The sequence below is a fragment of the Lutra lutra genome, chromosome 17 (assembly GCF_902655055.1).
Source record: "Lutra lutra chromosome 17, mLutLut1.2, whole genome shotgun sequence".
Taxonomy (NCBI): Eukaryota; Metazoa; Chordata; class Mammalia; order Carnivora; family Mustelidae; genus Lutra; species Lutra lutra.
In genome coordinates this window covers 7,351,317-7,365,020 of record NC_062294.1, presented here as the reverse complement: position 1 = coordinate 7,365,020, position 13,704 = coordinate 7,351,317, and the positions used below count along the sequence as shown (strand labels likewise).

Below are 13,704 nucleotides of genomic sequence, written 5' to 3'. Positions count from 1 at the left end.
GCATATGCAGTTGCTTCCTTCATTAAAGCTGACTGACATAACAGATAGGGTGCATGGCCACTGATTTTTATAAGCAAAACAAATGACTACACAATCAAGTAAGAATATCCTCGATCAGAAACACCCAGAGAGCCCTAGCATCCGTCTTTATAAAATTCAGCCATTTTTATTACCAAAACTGCCTATATTTTTACTACTTAAAATGCTAGATATAGGCAATCAGTCAAGAGCCAGATCCGTGCACACACACCAGACTCCTCCCCTACAACCTTAGCTGTCCACTCCATATAAGGTTGGCTGGAGTTCCAGGTGTTGGTCAAAAGGAGGATTATTTAGCTATTGTGATCAGGATTTTTGGGAGGCATAAAGTTTCTTGGAGGAAAAAGGACAGAATGACAATGACCAGAATCTCCTCCCCCAACACCAAAAAGAAAAAGGAAAAAAAAAAAAAAGAAAGAAAGCAGAACTAGAGCTTCTCACAGTATTGTCATGATGTCACAAAATGACAGACTCTAAGCTGAAATGGACCGACTTCAAAACCAATTGGGAGGGGCGCCTGGGTGGCTCAGTGGGTTAAGCCGCTGCCTTCGGCTCGGGTCATGATCTCAGGGTCCTGGGATCGAGCTCCGCATCGGGCTCTCTGCTCAGCGGGGAGCCTGCTTCCCTCTCTCTCTCTCTCTCTGCCTGCTTCTCCGTCTACTTGTGATCTCTCTCTGTCAAATAAATAAATAAAATCTTTAAAAAAAAAAAAAAAAAAAACAATTGGGAGCATCCCTGACGAGGGCCCACCGGATCCTAGCTGACATCCTTAGCACTAGGCATGCCTTGTCCGGCTGGATGCTGCTCGCGGGAAGTGGAAGCGCAAACAGCATCAGCAGCTTAGGGAGTCCTCCCGGCGTGGTCTCACGAGGATGAATCCCCGACCTTTACCTTGCATCTAGCTATCAGGGTTTGCCCTCTTCACACCCCAGGACTTTGACTCCAGCCACCGCGTGTTCCTGCTGTGCTTCTCGCAAGGGTTGGTCTCCACCTCCCAGGCCACAGAGACATTACCAACGCCCTTCGAAAGGTCAAGTGACTGCTCACCGTCCCCAACTGACCTCTGTGTTTCCTCCATCAGTTCCTTAAACACCCGGTGACAGGCTCTTCTGCGGCCACCTGTAGCGCTACCACCTACGGTTCCTCGGCAACTCAGAACTGCTGACACATAATGACCCCCAACCCGACCACCAAAACAAACAAACAAACAAACAAAACCAAACAACAAACAAACCCTAATGGAGTAAACATACTGGTGAGCTGAAATTCTTCGAGGGAAGAGCAGTAAGGGGACACTACCACCTGATGACACACCACTTGATGTCGCTTACCCTACTGTTTGGGGGCGGGGGTAAGGAAATACAAACCGACAAATACCTGTACACGTATTTACATGGTTGCGCTATTCAATACTGCGATATATTTTAAGGGGGCGGGGGAGCCTGTCGGTGTGGGGCGGAAAACAGAGGACAGTGCGAAAGGAAGGACGCTGCGCGTCGCGAGGCCGCTGTGTCACCAAAGCTCTAAGGCGGCCCAAGCCCGGAGTCGGACGGACCCACCCCTGCTTATTGGCTCCAGAGCACGCGTCGCACTAGGACAGGGTTGCTTCGTGTGTCGCATCTGGTCTGTCTCCTCAGCTAGTGTACTCAGGCCCGGAGCGCCCGGCACGTGGCGGGGTCAAGAAAACGTCCTTGCACGGGGAAGTGGCTGTTACATGAAGGCGTACCTCAGGAAATGAATGACTGAATGGTCGAAGGAATGACCAGGCCTATGCCCGCGCCGCTCCTCAAGCCCACTGCCCCGCGGGCCTAGGTGCGCGCAGGTGAACGCCCGAGAGCCACCGCCTCAACCTCTGCCTACGGCGGCCGGAAGGCGTCAAGACCACTTCAGGGCGGAAGAACCGCCCCCTGCAGCCGCCGGACTTGCGTACGCGCAGGCGCGGGCCCCGACACTTCCGAGAGGTCACATCCTCCCCCCGTCTCCTAGCAACGGCTGGAAGCGTTGCTGACTTCCCGGACGGCAGTGGTGCGGGACTGAATCGAGTCTAGCCGTCCGCACGATGGTAAATCTGGAGACTCCGTCTGCGACCAGCCGTCCCAGGGGCGCCGACGTCGGGGGCCTTCCTCGTCCGGCCGCCGAGGCCGACCCTGGCCTGTCGGTCCCAAGGCCGCGGCGAGGGCTGGGGGCTCCAGAAGCTTCTTGGAGGGGCGGCGGGGAGACCCTGGAGGAAGGAGAGGGCGGCCTTGGAGGGGAGAAGACACCTAGATGAGAGGAAAATACCTTGAGGGTTAGATACCTACGGAGTTGATTCCGGGGGCTGGAATTTGCGGGGTGTGGATGTCGAGAAAGAGAAGAGAGAGACTGAGGGAGATGGAAGATGTTGAGGGGGTGAGAGACCTCGACAGCGAGAAAGTTTCCAAAGGAAGAGGCGAGGTGGGGAGGAGAGAAGTCGGATCTCGGGAAGGAAGAAAGAGGCGACAGGGAGAGCAGTAGAATGGGGAGAAGGCGGCGACACTGAGAAAGAAAGGAAAATGAAGAGGAAGAGGAGGAGAGAGAAAAAAGAAAGAAAGAAAGAGAGTTTTAAGAGGAATGAAAGGGGATTGGAGATGGGGATTAAGAGATTGTATTAAGGGGATGCAGAAATCACGAAAAAAAAAACAACTGGAAGAGGAGAGGGTAAGACAGCAAAGAGGTGTTTGGGAGCGAAGTAATATAAATAAATAAGGGGGGGGTCAGTGGTTGTAAGGAGCTGTGAACGTTGTCCTGAAGGCGGCAAAAATATAATATTTTGATCCGCTGTTTAACTACTTCACTTTAGTGCAGTGTTTCCCAAAGTGATGTGCAAAATCTACTTGCTACGTAAGACAGCTCAGAGGTAACAACACAGCGAATCCCATCTGAGGAGGTTATTTCTCTTTCCCCATCCGCATCCTATAGACTATATCCAGGAGAAAGCCCCAACACGGTTAGGTCCTTAATACCACTGTCATTTGGTAATGTCCATTTTTCATCTGAATATCAGAGTTTTCCCTGGGCCTTTCCCTGGGGTGGAATTCAATAATATGTTCTCTCTTCATTTTGTCTGCCTTTATGGTTATTTCTATTTATGACAAATAGAGCAGATTTCCATTTAGTAGTGGTAGTGATGTGTCGTTTCCTTGTAAAATGTGTTTAAGTTCTGAGTAATGAGATAATTTAAAGAGCATTCTAGGTCAACAATAGAGATGGTATTCATAATGGCAAAAAGTGAGAGTCCAACACATGAAATTTAGAAAGTGCCTGCTGTAGTGGTGGAAAAGAGGACATAAGTGTCCCTGCCCACATCAAGTGCAAAAGAAAATTGTCTTTTGACTAAAGTAGCATAATGTTCATCTCTGTGTGATGTTGGAAGGAAAAAATAAATCACAAACCCTCATCAAGAAACTGCAGGATACTGTTTGAATTTAGAAAATCCAGTGATCACTCAGGAATAATATACAAGTTTGAAAAGGATTATTTGAGATTTTAGCATTGGTAGAGGGGAATAAAACTGGTACAATATAGTCCGTGCATAAGATTAATTCAGAAAGCTGAGTTAATTAAAAGGGTTCCAACACATTCATGGCTGAACATTCAGCTTACACTAAGACCCAGACTATTGTTATCAAGAGAATCCTGGAATCCTGGTTTACAGAATATCCTGAATTTAATTATCTGAACTCCCAAGGACGTAACATTTGGGACTTATGAATCAGATTTCTCATGAAGGGATACTTTTAGCCAGAGGGAGGTAACCATATAGCTCTGTAGCTATTTAAAGGACTGTAATACAGAGAAGGAATTTTTCATATGAATACAAAAAGATCAATGAGCAAAGCATGAGTGGGAGAAGATTTCTGTCCAATTTAAAGAATTCTTTTCCAGAAAATAGAGACATTAAAAGTTGAGTGAACTCTTGTGAGGCAGTAAGCTCTCCATCCCTAGAAGAGTGCAGGCCAAGAGATGTGTCAGGGTTGTATGTAGGAGTCTTATATAGGCTTGGATATAGAACTTGAACATTTCAAAGCTCTCTTCCAGAGGTCTGAGATTATAGTATCCAGTACCTTAGGTTAAGGAGACTGGAGGGAGGGGGGGGCGCAGGGAAGGGTAGATGTCTCTCTAAACATTATTCACGTTAGGATTGGGGTTACCACAAAGACCCCCTTTGATTAATTGCCTTCCTGATCTCTTCAGGCGGAGGTGGAGGAAACCCTAAAGAGGATCCAGAGCCATAAAGGGGTTATTGGAACTATGGTCGTAAATGCAGAAGGTAAATACATCACGGGATGCCTTTTTGACACGCAGAGGCCAACTAAGGATCTGTTTATTGTACCAAGCCTAGGACAGACATCTTAGAATTTGAAACAAAAAGTATATTTTCTGTGTTTTAGCTATAACATTGACTTCTCAAACATCTGTTATCTATTACATACCAAACACTGCTGAGAATTAAAGATACGAATATTAATAGGACATGTCGAAAAATATCTACATATTCCTAAGAAACACTACACATGGTCTAATTTGTAAAGCTTTGGTAACTCTCCTAATATTTCAGAAGTACCAATAAAACTGTTGTATCACAGATAGGGAGAATATCGTTGCTGGCAGTTTTTATTTTAACAGTATAAAGTTTCATCCTTCACTTAAAATGAAATTGTTGCTTTACCATACTTAATAAAATCTTTGAGAATCAGTTTTAATCTCACGTATGGTAGAATCTGTGTGGATATAGCATAAAAAGGACCAATGCATTTCCACCTACGAAATCTGTAGACTTCCACCAGAAACTTGCTCTCATTCCACAGTCACTGTTAACAATCCACAGAGCATTTTCTCTGGCACTTTGCTACCTGCTCAGCTACAGCGGCAACCTCTCGGAGGCTCCTGCTAGTTTCATTGCTAATTCAGGCTCTTGCAAGGGCAAGAAGTACCACAATTCCCAGAGCATTTGTTGAAATAAGAGTAGCCACTTCACCTAATTCACGGTGCAACCATAAAATTGACACATTGCCATAGCACAGTGCTCGCAACAGAATCTCACAGCTAATCATTATTTTGGCACAAATCTATCAAATGCTTATTGAGCAACTGCAAACCACAGTCAAATTCAGACTTTGATCCCTCATCAACTAAAAATAGAATATAACCTACTTTATGGATGGTTGTGATCATTAAATGAAATCATACTACTCAGGGGCCTGGCACAATACTCAACACTTTATGGTATTATAATCAAGTAGTTCTGAGAATGTGGAAGTTTTTCATTGATTTGGACAGATAAAACATTCAATGTGTATATATATAGTATATATATGTATGTGTATATATATTTGCTGTGTTTTGCAAATAATAAAATTTAAAACACCACCAAATGAAGATAATAAACTTACCCAGCTTGAGTGATCAGGAGGGAAAGGATTTAAGATCAGCCTTATAGGTAAGAAAGAGTTATGCCTAATATTTCCAGGAAGTGGTCCACCCCCGGTACACTGTTCTGGTTGAAATGATTTTAATTCCTGGCATGTTTAGAAACTCTGCACACCCCCTGAGAAAGGCTATCTATGTGGCTTCAGAAAGGTGATGGACTCATTTCCCTCAGCTGTTGTAACAATGTAGCACACACTTGGTGGCTTACAACCTTAGAAAGTTATCATTGTTCTGGAGGCTAGGAGTCGAAACAAGGGTGTCAGCAAAGACAGGCTATTCTTCGAAGTCTCTACAGAATCCTTCCTCGCTGCTCTCTCAGCTTGTGGTGGCTTCCGGTTTCTGGTCCTTGGCATTCCTTGGCTTGTAGATGCATCAGTCCAGTCTCTGCCCCCATCCCCACATGACGTCTACCTCTCTGTGTCTGTTTTCTCTCCATAGAAGGACCCCAGCCTTTGGATTTGGGCCCACCCCAACCTAGTATGACCTCATCTTACCTCATTACATCTGCAGAGGCCCTATTTCACATTCTAAGGTAGACTTGAATTTGGGGATGGGGACACCATTCAACCCAAGATCTTCCAATGTAACTTCCAACAAGTTACATTGGAAGATCTTGGTCAAAAGTGCATAATCCTGGCAATATGCATCATATGTCTGAAAATATCCATACCCTGTGATTTGTAATGTTACTCCTAGGAATTTATCCTAAGGACTGAGGAAGAAAAGATTTAGATACAAAGGATACTCACTGAGGCATCGTATACAATAGCAGTAAATAAACAGACAAGTAAGTAAATCTAAGCAGCAGGGAAATTTTTAAATTAATTATGTAATATTTACTTGATGAACCATTACTCTGTTTAAAACGTTGAGGAATATTTAAAGTCATGGGAAACTAAATATTAGGTGGGAAAAAAGCAGGGAACAAAGTGGTAAGACAAACACTTTCTGATCATAAATATAGCCAGTCACACATACACATTAAAAATACATACGGAAGAAAAGGCAGGGATGTGTTACGGTGATTATCTCTGAATGTTGGAATTACAATTGATTTTGGCTTTACTTTCCTGAAGTTTCTCAATATTTTTCATATCCAAAGGCAACAAAATATTATTTTTAAGACCTTTAACTTCATCTACTTAACCCCTACTAGGATAAGATTATGTTAGGATTCACAGCACTTTTCTGAAAGCCAAATTAACTTCTTCTCCCAAAAATATGAACGAGAGGTTTATTTTTATGGTCAGATTATTAATAACCACAGCATACGACAAGCATGTTTATTAATAGCATACGGTATAAGTTGTGTGACCAGAATTAAAATACTCCATTTCGGCAGCCTACTCAATGTTAGATGGAAGTGCCATTTATTATCATGCAGCTTTGCCGCTTCCAGGACACCCATCAACCTTAATACTGAAAATATTTCACTAAGTTCATGTGTTCTTGTTTACTACTTGTGGTTTTAGTGTCATTTGCAGCAAATCCTTTTAACATATTTTCAGGTTTTATTCATGACTCAGTATGCCTTCTACCAGGCTTATCCATCTGGATCGCCTCATATGATATGTTAACCAGAGTCCTTTGGTTTCACCACTACTGAAACACGGGCGTCCTATCCGTGACAATAAAGTAGAATTATGGGTTTCACCCACTGCTGAGTGGTACAGGTTTTTATTAGAATAGATTCTTTGTTAACGTTGGTTTCTCGTTTCTAAAACCATTCATTGTTTACAATATTGCAGCACTGATCATTGAATTAGATATGGGTGAGTATATATATTTGTTTCTCAGACAGTCATAACTATTATATATTCTTATGTATAGATAAGCCTGATCTCTGTAGGTTCTTAATTTTAAATGTTCTTGACATTTCTAACAATCCATCATTTGAATTTCACTAGATGTTATCAGCCATCCAGCCAATTCCTTATATTTTTGAAATATAATCAACCAAAATACAAAGACTACCGGCTTACTGGGATCAGAGAGAGTCCTAGTTTAACATACTGCCATAAATTCAGCAATATCAAGTTCATATTCTTTGTTCTGGAAGTTCCATCATAGGGATTTATCCTACCCACAGACACAAATGTGAAATGGCATGCACACAGCCATTTCCCATAGCCTTGCTTAGAAAAGTCAAAGCCTGGGAGCAGCTCAAATGCGTGTCAGGAGGATTTATCAGTTACGTGTTCACAAGGCGTCCATTCAACAATCATGTTATGCAGTCCCTAACCTGAGTGGCCCAGCCTTATGTGTACTGAATACACTAATTTTCCAAGTCTTAAAAATGAAAAAAAGAAGTACAGGATAGAGAACAATACAATTAAGGAAGGAAGAATACAAATGCAAACGTACTTGAACACACTTCGAATGTCTCTGCAAGATTACCAAAGAAACTGGGAGTGGCTACCTCTCAGAAGGAGACATAAATGAATTTCCTACCATAGACTAAAACTGGTTCTTAACAAATTATTTTTTAACTACCTCACATGGTACCAAGCAAGAACTTGATAAATATTTGTTGATTGATTTTTTTCAAGTGGTCAGTAGTGGAGATGAACAACTCCAAGAGTTTCCACAGCGTGCACTTATTATTCAGAAAGGCTAGCTGTTTTATTTATTGACGTGGATCATGAATAGACTAACTAAATAAGCCTGAGGTCTGGATTCATAATCTTGTCATCTACATTTTAAATAATTTTTTCTGGTTGTATTTCTTGTTTTGACATTGAACAGTGCAGACTTTGTAGGTAGTCACTCTTCAGAAAGCAAAACAAAACTAGCCCGCAGGAGGGGCTCTCTAAAGCTGGAGGGTTTGCTACATTTGAGCCTGCCACTTGTTGAAGACACAGGCCTTGCCGTGTTTCACCAGGTGGGAAAGATAGAACTGACTTTGGGGTACAGTGGCCAACAAATAATTATACAGAAGTGAACAGCTTTGATAAAAGCTTTATTTATTGAACAGTTTCTCCTGTAAATACTGTCCTCGTCTTGTTTGGGAAGACCCCATTCCAAAGGTAATGGTTTTCTTAAAAGAGAAAAGCAAGTGGTCTGTTTCATGGTCAGAATGGAGGTTCTCCAAGAATATGAAAAACTGGTAAAACCCTTAGTTTGTAATACTGTTGCACACCTGAAGTCCCCTCTTGTGTAACATTTTCCGGAATTGCATTCTCTGAGGGAAAGCCCAGAGCTATGTTCGCCTCTTTCATTGCTTGACCTTAATTCAGGTACTTGTGGAATCTGAGCAACCCCAAACTCACCTTATATGGCCCCCTTAATTAGAGCCACGTTGGCAAAACACATCCTGGAGGTTTCCTGGCTGTTCGGTAGTTCTCAGAATAATCCGAAAACCCTCTCAGATTAGACACAACATATGCAAAGTCCCTAGTACACTGCCTGTTAAAAAAATAAGCCCTGAGCACCAAGAGACCTGAATTGAGCTAGATTGATTTGAACGGAATTGAATTATACTTGCATATTTGTCTGGCTAGATTTTCCCAGTTAAATTAATAGGTTCGGATTTAAATGCGCATAATGGAACAATAGAGCACAGAAGCCGCTAAATCTAATAAAGCTTAAACCAAGAATGAGCGCAAACCAGGGAGAGCCCAGCAAAACCCCAGTCCCTTTGCTGCTGTGGCCTCTACGATAAGCTTTCAGGTGTAGAAAGTATTGTCTGAGGAGGTACAAAAGAAAGTTTAAAACCCCTTTTTGATAGACTCTTCAACACGGGCTGCAATACCCCTTTCTATTTCTGGCCCGAGGGAAGGAAGGAAGCAGCAGGTCCTGGGCCAAAGCATTTCGAAGCAAAACGACTGTAGACCAGCTGTTTGGAGGGGCATTTTGTAGAGTAATGTGTTATGTATAGTTCTGAAATAATCAATTCCCAGCTTCCAAAAAAAGTTCACGCACAAAAAAATCTCATCACACCATTAGCTACAACAACAACCATCACAACAAAAACAGTTCCCAACGATCTAACGATGGGGGATTGGTTATATTATGTTTATAAAATAGTGTACAGCCGCTAAAAATAATTTGATGACATTATCCCTGATAAGAACAGCGTGGATATGCTATCATTTAAATGAAGAAAAAAGAAATAGTCAAATCTCTGATCATTTAACCAACTGTATCTTAAAACCCATGTAAAGACAAAAAAGATGGGCAGGGAGTAAGCTAGAATTGTTACCAGTGAAGAGTATCAGCCATAACTCTTTCTTCCACTTTAGAATCACCAGTATTTTCCAGTGTTTCCACCATGTGCGTCTTCCTTTTATAATCAAAAAATGTCAACCCAAAAGTGAATCTCATAACAGGCATTCCTATCCGAACAACGTTGGACAACTCGACGACAGTTCAATATGCAGGTCTTCTTCACCAGCTGACGATGAAAGCCAGGAGCACCGTCCGTGACATTGATCCTCAGAACGACCTCACTTTTCTTAGGATCAGATCAAAGAAACACGAAATCATGGTAGCCCCAGGTAATGTGGCACTTGGTTTCACATTTAAAACATCTTTCTGCTTTACTGGATAGAAGCTTTGTTTCAAAGAACTGGAAGTATAGATTTTAACATGCAGTATTGGCCCATAATGTTCTTCAATTACCAAATGAAGATGTTTGAATCTGAAAAATCCAACCTGGAAATTTTGTGAAATTAGTGACAAATTTAGTCTTGGAAGAAGACGTTTTTGCCCATTTGCATTTATTATCAATAACCACAATATCTAGGAGATGTAGGTCCTACATTAGGTCAACTTAGGACACCAAGATTTTCTGGAGAGTGGAGAAATGTCTCCTGTCCAGGCAGTAAAGTAGAGAGTGGATCCAAGAAAGGCCTGTAGGGTCTCAAACCTTCCCTGGGAGAGAACCCACTTACCTGGCCTATGGACAGATGGCAGCCATAGAAATTCTTCTTTGCCCAAAGGAATTACGTGCACAGTATTAGCCAATGTCTGTGTAAAACAGGACTTATGCTCCAAAATCTAGTCTAGAACAAACTTCTCTATAGAACATCTATAAAATCAGAATGACCCATAAACTGAAGCTTTTCCTCCACCTATGTTCTCACCGTGGCTGCACATTAAAAGCAGTTGGAGATCTTTACAAAAACAATTCCTGATACCTGAGGCCTCAACCCAGGTCAGTGAAATCAGGACCTCTGGAACCAGACCCCAGGTCACCATAGCTTTTGAAAGCTGGACAGGCAATTCCATTGTACAATGAGGATGGGAAACCATTGGTCTACAGAAAGTCCAAGTGATGTTTTGAAGAGAAAAGCAGATTAGCTGAAGTATTCATTTATTAAATTTAATTTTTCAGGGGGGAAATTAATTTTGTCCGCCTCTCTCCACAGATAAGGAATATCTTTTGATTGTCATTCAGAATCCGTGCGAATAGCCCTGCTGTGGCCCAGCCTGTCCTGTGACCCCAGACTAAAAATGCTTTACTCTTTATTACTAAGATTATATTCCAATCTGACTGACCTTTTGGACATTGTTTTCTGTTTTTACTTTTAAGCTACTGTGCACGTCTCATTTAGTCCCTTTCAAATGTATTGTAAAGTTGTGATTTAGCTATGTAATAAATGAATTCTGGTATGTGGGTCTCTTTTTTTTCCTATGACACAAAACGGAAGGATTCTCGTGAGAAGGCAGGCTTCCTTGCGGCAGTCTTTGCAGTCTAGAGATACACTGAGAAGCAGCGGGGATGCGTCCTTTTGTGCATTTCCTTAGCGTGTCGGGGAGATCGAGCAGAACAGCAGGAGCGACCAGGGAAGCAGGAGGTCCTGACACTCTGGCGGGGGCAAGATGCTTTCCCGGGTTAAACAAAGGAAGTAGAAAAGTCAGAGGCATGGGTCTGGGCAGGGTCAGCCCCGCAGGTGAGTGCCTCCTCCTACCCGCTCTAGGCTCCTCAGAACACATGGGACACTACATCAAAAACTAATGATGTACTGTACGGTGACTAACATAACATAATAAAAAATTTTTAAAAACATTAAAAAAAAAAAAAAAAACACAGCCTGCAGGACCAGAAGCATGTCCTGGGCCAGGTGCATGTTTAGAGGGCTGACCAGAGAACTCCAGAGGGTGTATTTTTACTAGGCATTTCAAACATTCAGAAAATAATGAAACTAATAATAGAACAAATATAACAGATTTCCAAGCCGCATTAGAACAGGTGTTAATATTTTGCCATATTTGCCTTCTATCCTCTCTTTTCTCAGTCAAACCTTATGTTTTGAGATAAATAGGGATTCACATGAAATTATAAGAAATAACACAGAGATCCCGTGTACCCTTCACCCAGTTCCCTAAACTATAGCACATATCTGGCTTTCAAGTAATTTTCCCACACTTTTTATTTTAAAAGACTTCAAACTTGCAGAAGAGCGAAAAGAATAGCACAGTCAACTCCCACATAAGCTTCACTCACATTCACCAACTCCTAATATTTAACATTTGTTTCATCTCTCTCTCTAGATTTACATGGGTCTGTATCAGATCTATACATAACCAGAACCCCTTGTTTCATATTTAAGACATTTAATATTGATACAGTATCACCTAATACACAGTCATATTCAAATTTCTCCAACGGTCCCAATAATGTCCTTTACAGCTCTTTCTCTTAAATCCAGGATTCTATCAAGGGTCACGTGTTTCATTTGGTTGCTGTGTCTCTTAAATTTTTAGCTGTTTTTAGAACCCCCTGTTCTCTATTTTCCACCTCTAGGTGGTATCGAATTTGTATTTCCTCTCCACAGAGTCTCCAGTGCCACCTGCTTCCCAACCCCCAACCCCTCCCAATTGGACCCAGATACAGCCTGTAAGTAGAGGAAATTCTGCCCAAAAGCAGGTCTCAGTCACAGGCTTTCCCTTCCTTCCACACCATGACTTGGAGACCAGATACACCCCCATGGACCCAAACTCATCCTTCAGCCCAGTGCGGTGTGGGTACCATAACTCACTCACCCAGGGAGAGCTTCAGCATCTGCTGGCAGTTCCAAACATAACCAAGGTCTTGTTATAATCCAAATGGCAACAAAATGCATTATTGAGGGAGGGGACCACAGAGGTGATCTATTCCACCACTCGATTTTACAGGTGAGGATTTCACCTGAAACATGGGTGAGGTGTCTTCCGGAGTACTTATGCTCTTGTGAGACCTGTTCTACACCTCCCCCACAAAAATTGTTTTTAGGAAGTAAAACTTAGCTCACTGTTATAAAATGAACCAGAGGTAACATTTGATTCCAATACCTAAATCTGTCATCTCCCCATAGCTTCCCAGCCACCCCCTCCCCAAAATCTCATCAGCAGATGCATGGCTGAGTGGTAAAGCCACTTCCTTCCTTCTGCCCCAGCCAGAAATTTCAAGCCCCATTTGAGATGTAGCCGTGGGAAATCTCTGGCAGGTGCAGATGACACCACTGCATGTGCCAGGGCTCTGTGTGGGCTCTTCCTGGGAAGAAGACCCTTCCATCCTATTGGGCAGGGAACTTTGGCTGCACTTCTGCTTCCAGAGGACACTGTTACCCTTTGTTGGAGACAGAGGCCATGGCAACAAAAAGTAGAACTTGCCAACACCAGTTGCAACAGAGGAGGATATGATCTTGGGTACTCTGTACCACCCCTCTCTGCCTTCCAGCACATGGACGTTCACATTCCCTCCCTGGATTCAAAACAGCATAGTTAATTGGCCCTATTTAAAAGATGCCTGAACCCATAGACTAAAGATCCACAGCCATGCAAAGCCATTGCCAAAGCTTTCGTTTCCTATGAGAAGTACAAGCCTGGACACATTGGTGCCTCCCCTTAGTCCAACTTGCTATAAATTTTACCCGAACAATGGGAGAGCTATTTGCAGACTCTCTAGAGGAACATATCCTAACCATAAATATTAATGATAATGAACCTGGAAAGGCCAGCTTAATAAAATAGCTGAAAATGCATTTACACATCATTAGCTTTACAAGCTCCCAAATCTTCATCACTGCGGAGCAGGACCCCTCCCCATAGAGAATGGGTGGGGGAGCCTGTCCAAAGCTCCAGCAGGTACTGTCTCTCACGGTCCCTTTCCTGGGGTACATTCTGGCTTTTGAGCTAGATCGCCCATCATCTTCAAAAGCAAAAATTACCATAGACTAAGACTTGGATTCTCTCCCCTTTCTTAGTTTTTGACAAATTAACAATTATCCCTGC

The 13,704-nt window shown here is 42.6% G+C and overlaps 1 protein-coding gene across 1 annotated transcript; it reads left to right on the top strand.

Annotated features, from left to right (window-relative positions):
- Positions 1-1,968: 1,968 nt before the first annotated feature.
- On the top strand, positions 1,969-11,100 carry DYNLRB2 (dynein light chain roadblock-type 2). Its single transcript, XM_047712239.1, has 4 exons — positions 1,969-2,101; positions 4,252-4,327; positions 9,816-9,983; positions 10,857-11,100. The coding sequence occupies exons 1-4, from the start codon at positions 2,099-2,101 to the stop codon at positions 10,898-10,900; spliced, it is 291 nt and encodes a 96-aa protein (XP_047568195.1). The 5' UTR covers positions 1,969-2,098; the 3' UTR covers positions 10,901-11,100.
- The last annotated feature ends 2,604 nt before the right edge of the window (positions 11,101-13,704 follow it).